The 23152-nt window shown below is 37.3% G+C and overlaps 1 protein-coding gene across 2 annotated transcripts in view; it reads right to left on the bottom strand.

The window, feature by feature from the left end:
- The window catches only part of LOC124721235 (mucin-6-like), a 282929-nt gene that overhangs the window by 43981 nt on the left and 215796 nt on the right, over positions 1 to 23152 (bottom strand). For both annotated transcript variants that reach the window (XM_047246092.1, XM_047246093.1), the window contains exons 5-9: positions 22153 to 22911; positions 16790 to 16966; positions 6698 to 6842; positions 2877 to 2969; positions 583 to 719 (exon numbers count right to left, since the gene is read on the bottom strand). In XM_047246092.1, the coding sequence (XP_047102048.1) occupies positions 583 to 719; positions 2877 to 2969; positions 6698 to 6842; positions 16790 to 16966; positions 22153 to 22911 (1311 nt within the window). The remainder of the gene's footprint in view (positions 1 to 582; positions 720 to 2876; positions 2970 to 6697; positions 6843 to 16789; positions 16967 to 22152; positions 22912 to 23152) is intronic.

Here is a 23152-nt window from a genome sequence, read left to right as displayed (position 1 = left end):
GCCCACAAAAGGCAAAGATTCCAAATTCAAGTCCCAGTCTGGTAAACAGTTGTGATCTGCCAGAAAGTTTCAAATCAGTACACACTCTCCTGCACAGTGAAAATTCATTCCGTAAACTACAAAATGGTTTCTCCTTGGTGACATATATACAAATACATTTTTTCTATGCAAACTGTCAGAATACAATAAATGTATACTGTTTTTCTTCTTAGAGCCTGGTGGTGGGTTCCTTTTTCTATTACTTTTTTCCCTAAAGTGGGACTGATATGATTTTGAGGAATCCATATTTTTATTCAGCAATTCAATGCTGTGAGGTCTTCAGTTTTTATACATTGTTTATGTCCATGTCAGTCCTATCACTCTGAAGAGCTCTATCCTTACCATGTACACCCTTGACTCACTTAAGATGTTTGAAACGAAGTAACCTAGTTAGCTAGATAACAAATAATTCAATTCTAAATTTCTTTTGGCTAATTATCCTCACAATCACCACATATCTGATACAGCTGTTAACAAGGGCTTAGATCTCAACACCTGAAAAAAATCAGTATTAAACATCCATAGCTTTACACAATAACTCACTTCTACATGGTTCACGATGTTTGCGTCGGCTGAATCCTGGTCGACAGTGGCATGATGATACACCTTGTTCTGTTCGACATATCTCATTCTGTGCAGCATCACAAGTTGAATCATCTCCAACAATGCATGTGTCAATCCTACAAAAAGTAAAAGAAATAGCCATGTAAGAACAAACTTTGGATTATGATGTTTTTCAACATTCTCAAGAAAATTGCAGAAATTCACATTAAAAATTTTCAGATTATAATGTCAGAATAAGCAGATAATATGAACACATGCTTGTAGAAACATCACACACACCACTTCAGAAATAGCCTCTTCCAGGCTTTTGATTTCATAGCAAACAAAAAGAAATTCCCATTCCTTTTTTCTAATTTTTATATAGTGGTTTAGTACTCTACTGAAAGTAAGAATATTGTTATATACGTAGGTATAATTTAATCACTTTGACAAGGTGTCGAAAAATACTGGGCATTGTGTTTTGACACGTGCTATAAGGATAGGCATGTGGAGTGATTATAGAGAAGCTTTGAAATCTAACATCACAGGGCATGTGAACTCGGAAATCAATACAGTTTTCTCCAAAGACATGTTCCTATCTTGCAAAGCTCCAGTCAGTTATACAATACAAATGCATCAATGAAGCATAAGATAAACAATCAAGTATGAAAAGAGAGGGCATGCTAAACAAGGTAGCTAAATCATTAAGTTGAATCATGTATGCTACATAACTAAAAATTTACTTTGTTGCAATCACTCATGACCTATTCTTTCTGTTAAATAAGATACTATCCAAAGATAAACTGTATTTTTGCAGCTATCAGTCATGTGCACTCATAATAAAATGGTACACAGACCTACATCTCTATATCTGAACCAGTGTAATAATGTGCTTGACTGAATGATGGCTGTTGACAGAAGAGCTGTCACACTAACAACCAACCAGAGAAGAAACTAGGCCATGCCTTCCATTTTCTTCACTGTTGTCATATTATTCTGCAGATAACAATTATGACTGCTACATTACTGCTGTGATTCATTTTCATCATATGCTTTGTTTCTTTGTGCTGATTTTTATAATATAGAAAAGAATGCCTGTAGCTAATAGCAAAAGTGAGTATCAAAGTGATAAGGCAAACTCAGTACCACAGGTTAACAGAAAATATATGAAAAAATGCTGAACTGAAATGCACTGCTGTTGCTGCCACAGCCATATTAGTGTACAGATAACTGCAAACCACCAGTACTGCACCTTTCTGTGTCTAACTGACAATAACTTTGTTATTGTGATCCAGATGCAGACTTGAAATTATACTGAACATAAGACTTCTACCTGTAATTGAGATAAACTTAAAAAAAGATGTGCACATAGATACAGAAGTGATCACACTCTTTAAATAGCTCATAGGTGCAATTCTACTTCATCTACTTCATTTATTATCATTTTGTGAAACTATTGTTTTACTACTGCTTTACTGATCATTTCAGCATACACTAAATCCAACTAGTTTCTTAGTTTCTTTTAGGAATTTTATAAACTTTCAGAAGAGACACAAGAGACTATGTAAGCAGCATGAGGTTCACTTCATACATAGTGTCACAGAAGTAATGGTCAAGACTGATGGATATGAGAGAAACCATCATTCAAAGCAAAAAAGTATAGTAAATATGAGCTCTAAAATGTATACCACACATTAAGAGTTATGAGCTCTTCTTCATATTCAATACTGTGAAACAAATCTTTTCTATTGCAAGCTCTTTGCTTTCCAAATTTGGGGAGGAGGTAGCATGGACCAAAACACAAAAAATTTGTTTCATGAACATGGGATCTAAAATGCATACCTTAAGACCTACATGCACTTGTTTGGTAGAAGAGATATGTTTCGCAGTAGTGGGGATGAACAAGTGCTCAAAGCTCTTAGGTATGCACTTTTAGAGACCCTGATTGTTAGACTTTTTCCTTGTTTTGGTCCATACTACCCCCTCTCAAAATAAGGAAAGCAAAGAGCTTACAGTATAGGAGATTTGTTTCACACTGTCAAAGATGAAGAAGTGCTCAAAACTCTTAAGGTATGCATTTTTGAGCACATGTTTACTGGAATGTTTTGCTTCAAATGATTATTCATGTCATATCCCTAAATACTGACCATTCCTCCTGGAACGCCCTGTATTCTAATGTAGCACAAAATTATTCTCATACTTGATCACATGTGAGTGGAGGAACAGGAAAAAGCTATAAACTACAGAGAGTACAGGAGTTTTGCTTTATGGAGTAGTGATCAAAAGTTTCTCACCTCACTGGAGTCTGAGTAGGTCGTCTTGTAAATGGACGTCTGCTCGGTACTTGATGTGAAGGTGTTGTTGGTTGATCTTCAGGTACAGCAAATCTAAAATAAATGCCGTTTCCAAATGTTATTCTTTTTTCCATGATAATTTACATTTAAACATAAATAAATACCATAAGTAATGCCATTTGGATGTGTGATTATTGAATGTTCGTATATCATGTACCAGCTCTGCTGTAACTTCTACACAGCCTTCTATGTAGATGCGAGTACCAAACAACTGTCCACCCAAATGAGTAGCCACAACCAAACTGTAGCCAAGTGCTCAGCTGACCACCCAGTTGCAGAACACACAGCTGCTCACAGCATACTTGACTTAAATGGCTGTTTCACAAACCATGTCATTTGTTCACATCATCACCATCTTCTCTGAACTATATCAATGGGAACAGTCCTTCAACACTTTCTTCAGTCCTGAAATCCTCCCTTCTCCTCTGTTTTATCTCCCACTCCTAGTCCACTCCTCCACATAATTAGGTGCTACACATAACTCCACCTGCTTATGCCACAGCAAGCTCACTAATGCCATACTCCAATTGCGTGCGCTTGCTGCATCTTCATCCTGGACATCAGCCACCTTTCCTGTGAAACTTCTGCCCCAACTCCTTTCTACTCCATTCATTCCACACCCGATACAACCATTCACCCCAGCTGACTTGCAGTGCCAGTACAATGTAGTTAGCCATGACAATGTGGCCGTGTGTGTGTGTGTGTGTGTGTGTGTGTGTGTGTGTGTGTTTTCAGAACACTGCATGATGCAAGTATTCTTCAAAGTTCCCATTTTTCTTCTGAACATGTAGTTCAACAACCATGCAAGAACAGTTACACATTGTTGAAATGGTGCGGTGTAGTCCTACAACTACACATAGTGACTTTCTGCATGCATAAATGTCCCATGAATGCATGCAAAAAAACTTGCACCCATTTCACATACAACATGTCCACAATCTTCACATTGGCTACAGTGCCACGTAACTTGAATTTTGTTGCTGGTTAAATGAAAATTGTAATTTGCTTCCATTAACACTATTCACTAGTAGGACCATATTTACAATGTATGGAATCAATAACACATGTAATAATCATTAATGGTGGCAGGAAAATCCACACATTCCAGTAGAAACCAATTTCCAAGTTCATTTTTTGCTCAGTGGTTGTTTCAGCATGAACAGCAACAAGCTGATAGGTCCAGTCATTTTAGAAGAGCAAATGACCAGACAGAACTACTTGCATTTTTGTAAAATTTGTTTGTTGAACACCATAAGGATGTTCCTTTGGCCACATGAACTGCAATGTACTTCCAGTATGATGGAGCTCCTCCACATTCTACCACACTTGTGAGGTCACACCTCAAATGCACTTAACCTACCTGCTAGATTGGTTATGGTAGTTCAATTAACTGGCCACCAAGATCACCAGACCTTATGCCATTAGATTTTTGTTTATGGGGTTTGATGAAATCTGATAAGGGGAGGGTTTGACATGTGGGCCACCAATTTTTACAAGTTTTGCAAAGATGTTGTACATTTTAAATAAAGAAACACATTTTGGCTTTTTGCTAAACACTCTCTAATTTTTTAAAAAAATCACGGTCAAAATTGATGCTGTAAAATCGTGCTTTCAATGTTATACAGAAAAAGATCATCTAAAAACAAAGACTTTTTATTAATATAATATGGGATCCAATTTTAACAATGTTTAAGTTATTAACATTTTTGCGTTTTCACACTATATCTTGGCTACACATCATTCATTGTGTCTAAGAGCACGAGGACAGCAGTTAATCATTCAAGGCATTAGACTACCAGACTGCTGGTCCATGTTTGATTCTTGATGGTGGCTTCTTTCTTCATCAGATGTTTTTTCAGTGTATTTGAGTATATGATAATATTCTGATAATGGGAACCCTTACTTCCTTTTTTTGAAGTGCAATATAGGGATGTGTGATTAATAATCAAATAAGTATATATAATGTGTTGACAATTATTGTCATCATGACACACGATGCACAGTAAGGATCTTCATAAATGGTGATGCTCTACCAACCTGCACTGTGAAAGTAATACTACCAAAATGGATCTCTCTATGTTAACCATGTGACATTACTTTTTCAACAGGTACAGAATTTCATCACATGACTTCAAAATCATGTGGCATCATAACAGAGCAGAGAATTACAAGACAGGGTGGATGCTATCAAAATTCATGCACTGGTCCATAACCAGAGGTCCACTTCTGTATTTCAAGATATGCTTTTATATTTTTGGTATGTATCAAGACTGATATCTGATTAATCTGTTTTTTAGCAACATGAATCTGATATGTTGCCCATGAACAATGTACTGGAAAACATGTCAATGAAGTAAGATTTTGTTCATGTGTTACAAATGGTGTGAGAAACATTTATGTTTTGCCTGTTTCTATTGTAAGTTTCACCCCAGTGATTGTGAGACAGTTCACAAATAGACGATCAGTTAGAATTTTGCAATAATATATTTTAGGCATATTTTTGTACAATGTATCATGATGAAAGCAACTATGAGTCCACTGTAATATATATTTATTTGATTGCAAATCACACTTCCTGATGTTTTGCTTCAAAAAAGACAAAGCCAAGTATTCCAGTTAGCAAAATATTATCAGACACACCAAAATAATATCAAGTGAAGAAAATGCCATGATGGTGAATCAAACATGGACTAGCAGTTTGATAGTGTAGTGCCTTGACCTCTCAACAACCAACCTCACTCTGCTCGACACACTGAATGACGGATACCCAAGCTACAGCATGAAAACACAAAAATGTTAACAACCTGAACATTGTTAACTTTGGACTCCACATTATATAAAAAATGGTTGTATCTAGATGGTCGTTTGATGTATAGCATTGAAAATATGATTTCTTGTCATCAACTTTGACCAAGATTTTTTCAAAAATTAGGGAGTGTCTAGCATGCAACCAAAAAATGTGTCTCTCTATTTAAAATATAGAATATCTTTGCAAAACTTGAAAAACTGGTGAGCACATGTCAGACCCTCCCCTTGTGAGGTGTACAAACAAAAGATGAACATACAAGATGAACTGCTTCATCACATCATGGACACTGGTTCCCTCATTAGGGAATGCGCAGAGGCAGTCAGACAAGCACCACAACACATTCTCCCAAGAGTGCGCAAATGCACTGAAGTTGATGACAGGAAATTAGAACATTTATTGTGAACTGTATAACAGGTGTAGTGTGACATGTACAATAACACTTAGAGGTGAATGTGTTAAAAATATGTATTTTTTTCAATTGATACTTTGTGAAGTGCATGTTGTAATCATTACTAACAGTTGTACATGAGTATATGTGTGAACCTGACAATGTGTTGAATAATACAGAAAATAAATAACAATGTACATTAGATGTGTTCTATCAGGAACCATGCAGAGTAGGGCATACGTTCATATGAAGCTTTTTTGTTTCAAATAATTGTTCCTGTCATATATCTGAATATTGACCATTGCTCCTGGGAGCACTGTATATGTGCTACTTTTTGTATGAAGAGATCTGTCAATCAGCCAGGAAATTCCTGCCACAGTCCCATATGCAGTAAATTTAGTTTAATGGTTCATTAAAAAAAAAAATGGGAAGCTGATCAAAAATATAAAGCTAATCTGTTTTGACAAGTTACAATTGTATTCTAATTTGTTATATGGGAAATGTTACATTTATAGTGACTATAATAAGATTACTGTTGCTAGATATGTAGTACTGCACACTTACCCAGGGAATTGATGGACTCTGCTAGGTGCTACACTGTGAGAATCTGTAGTGCTACCAAACAAGTTTATGTATGTACGCTTTCCATCTATTGACACAAAGTGTTGTCCTTCTTGTGGCATAGTTATAACTGAGACATCACCAGTTTCTGATCATAGAGAGAAAGAATGTAATTAATAACTGACAAAGTAATAAAAATATAAGAAATTATTGAAATTTTGGATTGGAGGTACACACATTAATAAATGAAAGAAAAGAATAAGTGAGACCAATAAAAAAACTAATCCAATAAGTGATTACTGCTGGAATGAAAAGGTAGAATCATTCAGTCACTGAGTACATCACACAAACTGTAATCCCCCCCCTCTCAATCTGATTACATCTTACTGATGCACTAGTTTTTCACTTGTTGCTATAAAATGATGGATTCTTCAAACACTTTTTGTACATAAAACTATCTTTAAGGAATGGCATTATAAATATTCTGCTGTCAGTTACTATTCGAGTTAATATTTTTAATGCATCGGTGTTTATTTCAGATTTTTGATAATCGTATGACGCTGTCAGATTTAATCTATTGAGTATCAGATCAGATAAGCATTACTTATTAGGTTCTGGTCTCTAAATGTCAAATAATGATCTCTGTATTACAAGAGCAGTGGAGGTCCAAAAAATACAAATCAAAGTATTTATCTTTTTCCAAGAAAAATAGAATTACATCTTCACTTTAAAACTCTTCAAAATGAGACTGACTGATTCTTTTATATTCACTTACCATTCATTTAAGGTTGTTCTTTGTAAAATATTATAATGATTCATTTATCATAACAAATAAGTATGCCACGGAAACAATGAACATGGCTGGCTCTGGGGTTTTGCCACCTTGTGCAGATATTTCAAGCGCCACCACTGCCCCCCACCTTGCATATTCAGACATGGTCAACATTTCTCACAATGTCATTCATCTATGATGTCTTACTTTCATGCATCACACTTACTCATACACATGTTTGATGTGAATGAGTATTTAAGGCCAGAGCCAGTCAGTGAAGCAGAAACCAAATGTTTATAGTGTATAATATCATCAATTGCAACTCAAAAATTGATTACATCAACCAGAATGAAGTTATGTCACTCTCGGAGTATATAACTAAAATCTGTTTGCTTTTTCTCATTTCCTGAGCAGCAAGGAGCATGCAGTGAAGAGGGATGAGCACCACAATTGCCGAGGAGAGTGTAGGCGAGTAGAGTTCTCACAATACTAGTGCAAGACAGGTTTTGTGAAAGCACATATTTATATGCAGATTTATCTTCACATGTATACACATTTATCTTCACATGTACTATATATTCACAGCACAGCACAAAGACAAAGAAAGAAATGCACACTTGTTCACTGCACACTGAACAACTGTTCACTGCAGTGCTGAACAGCTGCAGATTGCATACGACGGTAAAATTGCAACGGGCACGAAATGTTTCAAACTATGTCAATGGATTCCCAACAGAACTATGGGTCTCAGCAAACAATGAAAAGTAAACATACTATAGTATGTGAAATAGTACCTCCAACATTGGGTTTGAACAGGTAGGTGACATTTGGCAACTTATTTCATTGTTAGACAAAACAATTGTAGGCTTACCTGCAACAAATCTTTACTAAGTAAATGAATTAAAATGCATGACATACATAAATAAATCAAAATTAAAATTAATTATGAATACATATTTACGTGCTTGCCTTATATTAAAGATATTTTTCTTGCTTTGGTATCAGCAAACTCCTGTATGACTTCGTTGAAATCCAAACATTCAGCAAGCTCTCATGTCCAATTGACACCATTGCCAGCCCCCACAGTTGTGCCTGATCCATTGTCAACATCAGGTTTGTCTTAACCAGTTTAAGCTTTGAAAAACTTCTTTTTCCATTTGCCACTGTCACTGGTTGTGTTGGCAAAATTCATGGGGTTACGTTTACATTGGGCACAAAACTATACTCACATATGAGATTTACAGTTTCACTTGGTGTGCTACCAGGCTTTGCTAACACTGAGACCAATTAAAGTCCATCTTTAAAACTGATAAGACTGATGTTCGTAGCCTGTTCATGATTAAAACTGCAGAACAGTTTGAAACAATTGGCACTTAAAATGTCAGGTGACATGTCACTCTAAAACATCAGTGTGACTTATGAGCTGTTGAAAGCTCCCACTGAGTGCACATATTATAACATCAAATACTTTAATGTAAACATCTGTTTTGCACTGCATTTGTGGATCTTGAATTTTTTCTTCTCCTCCCTCATACTGGAAACGTCTCCTCTTCAGTCCCTGTTGTTTCTGCATTGTACCATCTACTGGGTTTTCTATACTGAGTTGAGTTGCCAGTTCCTTAGTAAATAGTGGGTAATCTCAGAATTTGAAGTCCTCCGGATAGGTTGTGAAAAACTCTGTTGTCTTTCTCAGCAAGTCAATAGTTTTCAATATATCTGTGGTAATGCACTGCTTGCCAATTGCTAAGAAACAGGGATATGCTTGGGCAGGAATAATCACAGGCTATGATTGACAACACAGGACATACATAATGGAGGTTGAGTGGTATATTTATAATGAAAAATAGTCAGATTTCACCTCATGGGAAAGCAGGATAATAGATGTAAATAATATTAGTGTTTGATACACACTCTTCTTTCAAGGTGGTTTCCAGTTATTGCACAGTTTGAGGAGGGGTATCAGTTGAGAAACACTGCTGCCAAGAGCATCCCAGCTATGTTATATGTCTATAGCATTTAAGTCTGGGGAGTGTACAGGAAATTCCGAACATTCAATATATTCACTCTTCAGTTTGTTGGACACTTCAGCACTCCTGAATGGGTGGGCACTGTCATCCACAAACAGAAATATGGGACATACCACGCCCCTAAACTGATGGATATGGTCCAGAATAATATCCCTACAATACTGCTGTGTTGTAATAGTACCTTGTGCAAAGATATGTAACAGTGTTCCACCATTGTGCATAATGCCTGGGCACACCATAATGCCTTTGCCATACCGATGACAGTTATGAACTTTATGTGCTGTATAACATGCTCCCCTCTCTCTCCACAGCAACTGGTAGCCAGATTCCCTTGCCACAGTAAACTGATATTTGTTAGAGAACATCGCTCTGGATTGCTGTCATTGAACACAACCAACATGCACCCAACACCAATAAACGCTTTCTCATGAATGGTGTGTTTGCAGTGGGATGCATTTAACAGGGTCCCAAGCATACATGCTAGCCCGATTTAATTGCTGAAAAACAGTTCTGGTAGAGACAGGTGTATGGTTAGTGGTTACAACGTCTGCAGCAATCTGCCTAGGAGCGAGATGTGTATTCCTTTTTGCCACTAAGGCTATGTATAAATCATCTCGCAGTGTGGTTATCCATCTACAACCACCAGCATGCTTTCCCATAACATTTTCCACCTTCAGCAGCCTTTTTTAATTGCGAGATGACACTTTTAGACACTCCCACTACTGTGGCAACAGTAGTGACACCTTGACCATCTTTGAGCATTCAACTGCTTGTTCACTATCATAAGTACTCAAAGGATGTCTTGCAGACATGTTGCCATAACAAACAGAATGTTGCACTACTAGTTACAACAACAACCTTCATCAAACACTGTACTGTATGAACTGTCAAATGCACACAGAGCACTCGTACACAGGCTTTGCTGTAGTTAACACGTCCTACCCTCTACATTTCCTTTTACTATCACTGGTTGAGTGTTATCTCTTTCATAGTAAGTGGCTGTTGTTCCTCAGCAAGTTCAATTTCTCCCTAAGTAACTGTCATTCAGTGTACTTTGAGTGCTTTTGCTGCAAAAATGATGTGGTGTAGTGTATCATAGAATATCACCACTGAACAAAGAAATGAAAAATTACGGCTAAGGTTTGCCCATCTCCCAACCTCATCTGCAACCATTCTGTCCAGTTATTTCAACCAATGTATTATAGACTTCTCCTATGTTATACTTAAGAGCAGCAACTGCATCAACGCTACACTCCAATCTTGTTTTACCCAATGGCTTCAGTGTTAGAGCAGACATACATTGATAAGACAGGACATTATGACCAATGCCCACCACGTAGTTGGATTCCATCTGGTGATGTTGCGGGCATGTAACATGCTGTATGTGCAGCAGAGATGGATGGGGGACCACCCTAGCAAAGACTGTGGATGAGTATGTTCACATGCTACTGTCAAAAGCATCTACAGAAAGAGGTAGACTGACAATTAAACTACCATCAGGAGTTAAATGGTTGGACGTCCACGACTCTTCACAGAATGTGGGGTTCAAATGCTTGTCTGCTCTGTAAAGAATGATAGATGGTGATCTGTGGCATCTCTTCTGAATGAACACAATGCTGGTGCACACAAATGTTTCAGAGCACACTGTTCATCATACACTGTTGAGCATGGAGCTCCACAGCCAAACCACCCCTATGAATTCACATGTTGACCCAATGACTTCATCAATTACAATTGCAGAGGGTATGGAGCCATCAGGATTTGACCTTCAATCAACAGAAACATGTTGGTTCTTTGGGTGAACCACATTTATGCTAAACTAGGTCAATGGTCATCTCCACAAGTGCCATCACTGAGATGAATGGCAGCTCGAAATGTGCAGTGTGCCATGGACGGAGGCTGGCAGTTGCAGCATTATGCTATGGGAGACACTCTCCTGCACTTGCATGGGACTTTTGGTAGTAATTGAAGACACACTGACAGCTGCAAACCACTTGCATCATCCATTCATACTTGATGTCTTCCCCGATGGTGATGTCATCTTTCAGCATTATAATTGTCCTTGTCTCAGAACCAGAACATGCTACAGTGGATTGAGGGGCATTATAGTGAACTCATGTTGATATCTTAGCAATTAAATTCACCTGATGTAAATCCTATGGAACCTACATGGGTCGCTATTGGGCGCCATCACTGTGTACGCAAATCAGTGACCCATTATTTATGCAAATTATGTGTCCTGAGTGTAGACATCTAATGCTGCATACCTCCACAAACCTACCAACAAATTGTTGGATCTGTGATATGCAGAATTACTGAGGTATTTTGCTTGCAATACAGACAAACAAACCATTAAGCAGGTGGTCATAATGTTTGGACTCATCAGTGTATGCCCATTCAAGACTACCCAGCACCATGTAGCCACAGAAAAGGAATCAGATTTTTTTCTCACCAAATAAGAGAATTAAACTGCATAAACTGATGCCTTTGTGGCATCATTCTGTTCATTATGGCTCCATAATCAAGAAAGAAAAGGGAATGAGGAAGAAGTGAAAAGAAGTTACAAACAATGCACAAAAAATTGATTTACGTGGGTGTGGCAAGAAGAAGAGCAGTGCAAATGGTATATTAATGGCAGACCCAGATGAGATGGAGTAGTGGGGGATAGAGGCATGCATCTACCCACATGTAAATGACATTCTAATCGTAACTTATGGATCCAAAAGATTATGGAATGTGGTGTGCATTGCATATTTTACTTATTCTTTATTCATCTATTTCAAAGTGTTTTTCTCAGTGATACTGCTACAGGTGTTTAGGGTGGGGTGTATAGGAACTGTTAGGGCATCATATGCTGACATTTATTTTTATTTATTTATAATACAAAGTTTTCCACAGTTGTAGGAGCTTCCAAGCTGACTTAGGTACATTTTAAGTGTTGTGTAGGTGCATGGTAGAAACTGAGGTGGAAACACTAATACTAGCAAGCTTTGCTATTTTGAAAGATACATCCAAGATAACCAATTCCAGTGCTTCATTTCTCAACTGTCTCACAGTATCAAAGACATTTTCCAGTAAGACACTACATTTTACGAACGACTCATATTTTCAACTTCTTATCACATTTATTCATTTACGTGAAACTTTCATTGTCTTGTTTAATTCATCTTTTTGGAACCATATTAAAATTTAAGATCTTGCCACCCCCAAAAACCTGCCATCTGGGCAGTGGTATGGTTTGCCCTCTGCCCCCACCCCCAGAACCAAGCAACAAACACACTTCAGAATTACAAACATTCATGATGTACTAAAGTATGAAGACTTGTAAAACACATTACCACAAATAAAGCAATTTAATTATTAAATTAATATAGATCGGAAGGCAGTTCTACCTTGTGGTACAATTGGTAACTAACTCCCAAAAGCTTGTCAGTTACCACACAGCCAGCGTGAGCTTCACCAGACCAACAGACTTGAGGTGAGCCACGGCACAGAAAAAAGCCAGTTTTATAAATGTGCAACAGTAGCCATGTTTTATTATTATTATTTTCATTGTTGTTGTTGTTAATTCCCTCTTGAGGCAGTGCTACAATACAATCAATTTTCATGGTATTTTTTTCTGTCTGTTTCTTTTTTCTTTCCAAAAACCCTCATATATTCAGTATGTTTTTTCTTTCTCTCTTCTGGCCACTTTTTCGCATTTTCTTCTCTTTGGGTGCTTGCTGAAATTTCTGTTTTCTGTATTTTTTCTCTGTATTTTTCCCTGTCTGTCATGTCTTCTGTGGAGAAGTTCAGTTTCTTGAGGTCTTCCACAATTTCCTTTTCCCAGTTGGTTTTCACTGCATTAGTTATCACACATAAGTTGTGCCCTTACTAAAGAAAGGTAATGTGGAGAGTATTGAAAACTACAGGCTAGTTTCATTACTGTCTACACTGTCAAAAATAATTGAATTGATCATGAAAGACAGACCAATAAGTTAGATGGAGAAACACAACCTTTTCAGCAAAGCACAATTTGGTTTCTGAAGTGGAAGACATACAATATCAATCTTTACAGAGTTCACTAATGTCATAATTTAAGCTCTTGACAAGGATGACTGTTTTCCATGCATATTCTGACTTGTATAAGGCTTTTGACGCTGTTGACCATTGTGTAACAAATACTTAGCTTTTAGGGACAAATACTTATTGTCACTTAACATGGAATGAACACCCAAAGATAGTAGCAAAAAGAATGTCATCAGTATGTTATGCTCTTATGGTTCTGTCACAAGTCCATAACAGCCAATATCTTTTGGTGACATCCTATTCCTATGTACTTTCAGTTCTTAGCGATGAGATGCTTTCCTGGGGATCAAATGCATAAAACTTGGAAACAACTTTTATTCTGCAGAAAAGGGCCATGAAAATAATAAACAGAATAGTAATCAGGATCATTATAAAGATCTATTTAAAAAAAAGTCCTTATAGTGCCAAGTGAGTATATCTACCAAACTGTTGTGCAAATCATGAGAAACATTACTGAGTATTTCATTAATATTTCTATACATAATCACTTAACAAGAGTCAGTCTGGACTTTCATTTACAACAAACAAAATACTCCAAACAGCATTTTCAATCAGTAAAATGACACTATAATAAACTGACCAAGGAGGTCAAAAAGATTACTAAAATACATCTGTCCAAAAATGCAACTGAAACCTCTTTCATAATTAATACATGCTGCACAATTAAAGATTATTTACAGGATTCAGTGCAGTGGTTAGTAATGAAAGGGGACAACTACAACAAACTGTCACCTGCAACCCATGATCTCAATGTAATGCTTTTATAAGAAAATTATATACTAAGATTTATAGTGCATGACAGTAGTGTCTAGTCATTCTCATGAGCTCAGCATCTCACTTATCATAGGGGGATGCTGACTTAGTTTTTCAAGTGGATTGAGGGGAAGGCATCAAGATGTGCATGGGGTATAGTTGCATGTTTATGGGCCTGGGGTCAGTTTTCCAAACAGACTGGAGGAAGTGTAAGGGTCACAGCAACATACTCATGGTCCAGGAGTCACAAACAGGTGACCTTAGTGAGTGAAGTGATGCAGTGCAAAACTCTGTTTTACACTGTACACTGAGGTGACAAAAAGTCTTTGGACAATGACATAAACATATACAGATGGTGGTGGTATTGCATACTCAAGGTATAAATGGGCAGTGCATTGGCAGAGGTGTCATTTGTAATCAGGTGATTCATGTGAAAAGATTTCTGACAAGAGAATTAACAGACTTTGAATGTGAAATGGTAGTTGGAGCTAGATGCATGGGACATTCTATTTTGGAAATCATTAGCGAATTCAATATTCCAAGATCCACAGTGTCAAGAATGTACTGAGAATACCAAATTTCAGGCACTAACTTCCTCACAGACAACACAATGTGTAAAGTTGTCAGTGTTAACAGACAAGCAACACTGCATGAAATAACAGCAGAGATCAATGTGGGATGTACGGTGAACATATCTGTTATGATTGTGTGGTGTGTCAATGGGCTATAGCAGCAGATAACTGACACAAGTGCCTTTGCTAACAGCATGTCATCACCTGCAGCACCTTTCCTAGGCTTGTGATCATGTTGGTTGCATCTTAGATGACTCACCTAGTCAGATGAGTCGCAATTTCAGTTGGTGAGAGCTGATGGTGGGGTTTGAGTGTGGTAGAGGCCCCATGAAGCCATGGACCCAAAATGTCAACAAGGCACTATTCAAGCTGTCAGTGGCTCCATAATGGTGTGGGCTGTGTTCACATGGACTGGACTGCATCCTGTGGTCCAGCTGAACCCATCATTACTGGAAATGGTTATGCTTGGCTTCTTGGAGATCATTTACAGCCATTCCTGGATGTCAATGGGTCAAAATTGTTTGTGATCGGTTTGAAGAACATTCTGGACAGTTCAAGTGAATTATTTGGCCAACCAGATCACCCAACATGAGTCCCATCAACATTTATAGGACATCATAGAGAGGTCACTTCATGCACAACATCCTGTGCTGGCAACAGTTCCACAAATATGGATGGCTATAGAGGCAGCAGGGTTTAGTATTACTGCAGGGGACTTCCAATCACTTGAAGAGTCCATGCCATGTTGAGTTGCTGCACTATGCCTGGCAAAAGGAGGTCCAACATGATATTAGGAGGTACCCCATGACTTTTGCCATCTCAGAGTAAGTTATCTGGTGAAAACTGTGTGTAAATCAAAGAATATTGTAAAAATGGATGAGGAGAGACACTGGCATCATTTTTAAGAAGATATAGTTTACTCTGACAGACCATCCTGGTTTATGTTTTCTATGGTTTTTCTACATCATTTCAAGCAAAGTTCCTTCAGCAAGGCCACAACTGATCACCTGTTATATCCTAGTGAAAATATACTTATTTATTCTAAGTGTATGAATGTTTTGAGCCATTTATTTTTATTGTATTATGATGACGAAACCTATATCATTTTGAGGTGATCCCTGGAAAAATAAATAAATCAAATCACCTGTTTACCCAGTTAATATGAAAAAAACAGTAGAAAAAAGTCTAACAGAATTTTAGCCAGTAGCCAAGAATTGTGTTCCATGATAACTTTGCCTTGGCAGCAGTGGTTGTCTGTAATGGAGGCACTGACCTACGTAGTGGGGCAATGACACAAGTGTAATAGTTAGCAATATTTGTAGCAACCCAGTGCACCATGGTGTTGGAAAGAACAGCCTAATATTAGCATAAATCTCAGGTATTTGTTGGGGAACAATGAACATAGCAGGATACACATTGCATTGTTCAACTATTTCTGTTGACATTCTAGTAACATCAGAGGAATGTACTCCTACAGATTGAAAATGAGTGTGCACACACTCTTCATGTCACCCTATGTACCAATCATTTGTGAGATGTGATTTGGTCTGAAGTGTTGACAACAGACTTTATACAGTTGGTACAACAGGTGATTTGACTTGGAACACAATCTCCCATAATAATGTCTCTTAATTATCTATGTGCACAGATGCAGGATAGCAATGTACCTAGTGGAGGTGACACAAGATTCTGAAATTGGTACTGAAGACCATAAATTCATGCATATATGACTCTGTAACAGTGGTCATATAGTGCAACTCATATAGTACGTGCACAAAACTTCATTCATGTGGAACCTCTGCCTGAAATCCTCCTTCTCCTTTTTCACAAATGCATAACCATTATATCCCAAAGAAATCAGAATGTAATGTTGATACACTACTTAAGCATAGGAACTACTAACCTGGATGCCTGTGAGGTCTTCCATCACTGTTCACACTTCCTCCAGGACCCTGTATTGCAGTAACTGTAACATCAAATATCTCCCCAGCTGCAATAGTTGGCTTAGTGGGTTTGTATTCTGTGTCATCAAGAACTATACCTGGTCTTGGCCTGTAAACGTTATATGTAAGGTCTGTACCTGAAGAAAAAATCATAATATCATCTTCAACAGGAACACAATGTATGTAAACATTACTGCCATTGCAAAAATTTCTAAGAAAAAGTATACATGTTCAAAATGAATAATTGCAAAGAAAATGAGCATATACACAGAAGGAGAGCCAAAGCAATAATATGCCAAAAATTGGTTTTCTGACCACTCTGGATTCTATTGGAGCTAGCAACAAACATATAGAATAGTAGTTAAGATTCAGAAAATGTGGATTCAGACTGATTGCAAACCTATAAAGAGAAAACTACAATATCTCTGTGGGAAAGTTAATACTATAAAAATAAACAGCAGCCAGCAGCAGAAAAAGTGTAAAATATATATATATATATATATATATATATATATATATATATATATATTTTACACTTGTGTGTGTGTGTGTGTGTGTGTACATTATGACCGCCAGGACCTATTGCCATCCAGGCAATAGCAGCGTCACCTGGTGAAGAATGACTGCTAGTCAGCCACACAGATGGTGCATGTAGTATCAGTGAGCAAGCCGTCTATGTGTAGAAAGGAGAAGTTGCGCAATCTATCTGAGTCTGACTGAGGGCAGATTGTGATGGCCTGAAGGCTCACATTTCAGAAACTGCACAACTTGTTGGGACTTCGAGGAGTGCTGTGGTGAGTATCTCCAAAACACAAGTCAAACCCAACGTGAAACCACGTCCACACATGGTGGGGTTGCACGGCCACCCACCCCTCATTACAGATGTTGGACATTGCAGGCTGGGCAGACTAGTAAAACAGGACAGGTGGCAAACTGAGTCAGAACTAAGATCAGACTCTCATACTGGGCAGAGTATAAGTGTGTCTGAATACACAGTGCACCAAACTCTCCTAACGATGGGCCTCCGCAGACAACGACCCATGCATGTGACAATGTTAACACTGTGACATCGGCAACTTTGACTGTAGTGGGCATGTGACCTTTGGCACCAGACATTGGTGCAGTGGCAGAGTGTCATATGGTCTGATGAATCCTGATGTCTTCTTCATCATGCTAATGGGAGGGCATGAATCTGTCATCTTCCAGGGGAACAGCTCCTTGACACCTGTACTGCGAGATGGAAATAAGCTGGCAGTGGCTCCATTATACTCTAGGAAACATTTAAATTGGCATCTGTGCATCCAGTGGAGTTTGTGTAAAGCACTATGATGGCCAAGGAGTATTGTACACTGGTTGCAGACCATGTACACCCCTTCACAATGATCACGTTTCCTGATGGCAGTAGCACTTTTCAACAAAACAATGTGCCATGTCACAAGGCCACAAGTGTGAGACAGTGGTTTGAAGAAAACAACGGTTAGTTGCAATTAATGTGCTGGCCCCCAAATTTGCCAGATCTGAACCCAATCGAACACATCTGGGATGTGATATAACATAGTGCCAGAGCACATTGCCACCCCCCCCCCCCCCAGAATTCATGGGAATTAGGTGACTTGTGTATGAAGATACAGTGCCAGCTCCCTCCAGCGATGTACCAAGGCCTCACTGCTTCCATGCCATGACACATCACCATTGTTAACTGTGCCAGAAGTGGACATACTGGTTTTTAGGTAGGTGGTCATAATGTTCTGGCTGATCAGTGTATATAGTAGAAACAGTTTTCAAAAACACAAAAGTAATTGTATCGGACCAAAAATAAAAATATATGATCAGCAAAAAGAAAAAAGATGACAATACTCAGCTCTCAATTGCAAGAATTTTGAGTACAAAAGGCAGCCAAAGAAATAGACACTCAAAGAAAAAATGTCCTAAACCTGGCAATAGGTAAAGATAATCAGGTCCTAGCAATAAAATTAAATGGAATGAAAATACTGCAGTCTGGTTGGCACTCCAGGTAAGAGACAAATAACACAAATAAGTTAATATGCAAAAAATTAGGAAATAAAAAGGTAATGATAGCAACGCTAAAAGAGAAATCAATGAGAGTTATTTAGAGTGAACAGGAGTTGTATACAAACATTGGTATATGTGTGTCTAAACTCTGATGGTGGAAATTTGTCAACAACATCACCCCCAACCCCTCTGTTGCCACCTCATTATGACTTGTCTTATGATAACTCACCACTGGCTTATACAGGCTGATTTCACAATGATGTTACAAACTTTCAGAGATTATGAGGAAGGGGAGATGTATTAATTTGACATAAGGGGACCTGGTCTGGAAATGACCGAGTCTGAAGTTTTTAATGAAAATTATTGTGATACCGCTGACAGTGGATCACTTCTACAGCAAGTTCTTTGTTTTCCATATTTTGGGAGGAGGTAGTATAGACAAAAAGAAGAAAAAATGTTCAGTAAACATGGGCTCTAAAGTTCATACCTTAAGAGCTATGAACACTTGTTCAGTGGAAGAGATGTGTTTCCCTGTATCTCAGATGAGCAAATTGTAAGATATGCTCTTTAGCGCCGATGTCTACTGGACTTTTTTTTCTAGTTTTGGCCCATATTATCTCCTCCCAAAATATGGAAAACAAAGAGCTTGCATTAAAGAAGTCCACTGTCAGAGTTATGAGAATGAGTTTCGCTTATAACTTTTGACTTTGTCATCTCCAGACTGGGGTCCTTTACCAGTAATTGATACATTTACCATTCTCCATCATCTATAAAAGTTTGTAACATCATCATGCATGCCATTTATCAAAATATTCTTTATCTTACTTTGTTTTAACTTTTTCAGCATCTCCCACCTTGTTTTATTTACCTATCTTCCTAGTCCAACCTATCCACCACAGGTTCATATTGGCATTTCTAAACATTTACTATTTTCGGTCTGCCATCCTCCCTTCCCCCTTTTCAACACACTCCCACTGTTTCAACATCTCTTCCTAAACTTTCGTTTTTTGTGTAGTTCCATTAAACCCCATCTTCCTCTTCCTTTTTTCACTCTGGCCAATCTAGAAAAATGATAATATAGGGCTTTAGGATGCATGACAAATAGGTCTTAGGGGCCTGGCCAAAATTTATAATGACTTCCTTATTTTTTTAGAGCAGCTCTTTGTGCTAAAGCCCACTTATTCATTCTTTCATTATTGTGACTGACACATTTTTATTTCTTTATTTTTTGTGTGAATCAACCAATGACGGTTTGGTATTCCTACAGTTCTAATCATAATTACTACACTACTATACTGTATACTTTTCAATCACCAGTATTTTTGTTATTATAGACCCATCACTTATGATTTTCTGTCTAGTTAAAGACTTCATTCTTTAGGTGTTTTATCTGGTTTGCTACTGTAATTCTCATTATATTTATAGTTGTGATCATTATGATCTCTCCCACTGCAGCACAATCATATTATTATACTAGTGCTGGATCTGGCTGTTGTGGCTGAACGGTTCTAGGCACTTCAGTTCGGAACTGCGCTGCTGCTACGGTCGCAGGTTCGAATCCTGCCTCGGGCGTGGATGTGTGTACTGTCCTTAGGTTAGTTAGGTTTAAGTAGTTCTAAGCCTAGGGGACTGATGACCTCAGATGTTTAGTCCCGTAGTGCTCAGAACCATTTTGAACTAGTGCTGGATCAATATTTTTAGTGTAACATTTTTCACATTTATACCTGCAATCACAATGTTTCCTTTCTTGGTACCCCTTTTCTGTGTTATCAATAGTTGATTTCGCCTAATGTAGTTTTTCAGTAACACACCCTCATAATACATTGCTTCTTTGTCTCTTCTGTCCAATAGTTGTTAAATGAAAAGAAATTGTATTAACTTCTCTTCATTTTTTGTCATTTGCCCAGTGGTTTAGTCAACGATTACTGTCAAAGTTTTTTGTTTAAAGGAAAGTTCTTTGGAAACTGCCTGTGACCTGAACAGGCAGCCAGCAGGTGCTTGTACAATTGGCCATACAGTAGATTTCCTGGCTTCTATTTGCAGTACATAATTCTTCAGTTCCTTTCAGCATTATCTGTGTCATTGGATTTTTCATACACATAAAAATGTCATCTATGTGTGTATATATATTCAACCTTTTATCCTTTCCTCTGTAGAAATCTTGATGTCTTTTGAAACTAATCTCATACTTATAGTCAAATTTATTTGATAGATACAGTTTCTATAAATGGTTCCTTTGTTATCAGGCCAAATTTCGTTGAAAACATTGAATATATTTTATAAATCTGAGGTCAAGTTACTTATATGTATTAAACAATTGCAATGGCATTACTAATATATTAACTGAGATTAGAAAGTTAATGGGAGAGCTGAACTTTGGTGCATAACTGAACAAAATACAGTAGGCTACATTCTGAAAATTATTCAAATAGAAAGTAAAGAATTAACACAATTAATTCCATTGCCAGAATAATAATGAGACGTGTAATGTGCTTTGAAAGTATTTAGTTGTTCTGACAGAAGACTGAACTCTAACACTTTTTAAAAAGCCATTACATATTATTTACTGCATTTTAGTATTACTGACTTCTAGTTGTAATTTAGTTCAGAAACAATTTCTACACTATCGTTATTGGTCTTCATTTTAAAATACACCCACAATACTTCAACAGATGCAAGCATTTGGTTGTGTTCTAATATTGCAAGAAGTCTGGAAGTTTAGATAAGTATTTCCTCAAATATTTAGTATATTTTCTCATATAAAATGCACCTGCAATGTGACACAACAAGCAAATTACAGATAAAGAAATAATCTGACAATTACATTGGAGAGGTGAGAAGGACTATATTTTTTTCTATTATTAAGATGTTTGTCATAAACACTAATAAGTCACATGGACTGAAATTTTACATGAAATTAAACGGGAATTTATCACATTAGATAGATATAAAAAAGTAAGTTAAAGCGAACTTATGAGCAGAATGAGTTGTGGCAGTTCAACAGACACAAAATGACATAACGATTTTTACATCCCTAATCACACTACACACATATTTTTAAATACAAAACCACAATATTCAAAGTTTGTGAGTAAGTCAATAGACAGTAAGAATTCTACGTCAGTTAACATTTTTTAAAATATATCTAAAGCTACACTTATATTTCAAGGAAACATTTATATAAACAACATGTAAATGTAAACAGATTACTAGGAAGGACTGTGAAGAAAATTACTTCAATGTATCAAGAGCACTGTGACCACAAATGATACAATACAACATTAAAATGCTATACAACAAACATACTGACCTGTTGACTGTGATGCAGTATGGAAATTTGTTGCTGAATCAGGAAGTTTTGCTGTGTGAATCTGATGTATTGGCCATTCATGCATTGATGATTCTAGAACTGGCTCTGCTACTCCAATGCCAAGTGCTTCTGTTGGAGAGATAGCTGTTGTTGTTTCTGGAAGTGTCACTGAAGTTCGTCTTGGAACAGTAATTTTTTCTGTTGATGTTGTTTTTGGCAAAGTGGTCTTTGGTGTGCTCTGCTTTGGTGTAGTGGGTTTCATGGTTGTTGATTTTGTTGGTGGTGCTTTCGATGTAGATACTTTATCAACAACAGTCTTGGGTGTTGTTGCTTTAGTGGAAACAGTTGTAGTTGTTGTCTCATTTACTGTTTCAACTGCTGAAGTAGTATGCAGTGATGGTTTTTCAACATCTGCTATAGCTGATGTGGGATCAGTTTCATGTTTGAGAGAGGTATTTGATGGAGCAAGTGAGTTGTTATTTGCTGATGAAGCTGTTTCTGTTTGTACTGTTTCCTTCTCACTCTTCTGTGAACTCCCACTTTTATGGTCATGTAATACATTTCCAGGATCTGTTTCAGCTCCTGATGCATCCACACTGTCATTTTTACTTGGTGATTTAATGTCAGTAATCTCTTTGACAGAGGTAGAGAAACTTGCTGTTGTCATCACTGTGACTGGTGGAGAATGTGACAGTTCTGAGTCACCATAACTATCAGAGAAATCTGTGGAATATATTTGCTCTTTAGGAGGTTCCATATCTGAAATGAAATTTGTAATAATTAGAAAATGTTATACAAAGTTATGTAATTTGTTTGTTTTTATTGTAAATTTTCTGTTTTTAATGCAACAGCATCCACTATTGAAACATTGGCATAAAACACAAAATTGTCTATATATATATAATAGAGGGAAACATTCCAGGTGGGAAAAATATATCTAAAAACAAAGATGATGAGACTTACCAAACAAAAGCACTGGCAGGTTGATAGACACACAAAC

Source organism: Schistocerca piceifrons, chromosome X (genome assembly GCF_021461385.2).
Source record: "Schistocerca piceifrons isolate TAMUIC-IGC-003096 chromosome X, iqSchPice1.1, whole genome shotgun sequence".
Lineage (NCBI taxonomy): Eukaryota > Metazoa > Arthropoda > Insecta > Orthoptera > Acrididae > Schistocerca > Schistocerca piceifrons.
This window is presented reverse-complemented; position numbering and strand designations above follow the sequence as displayed.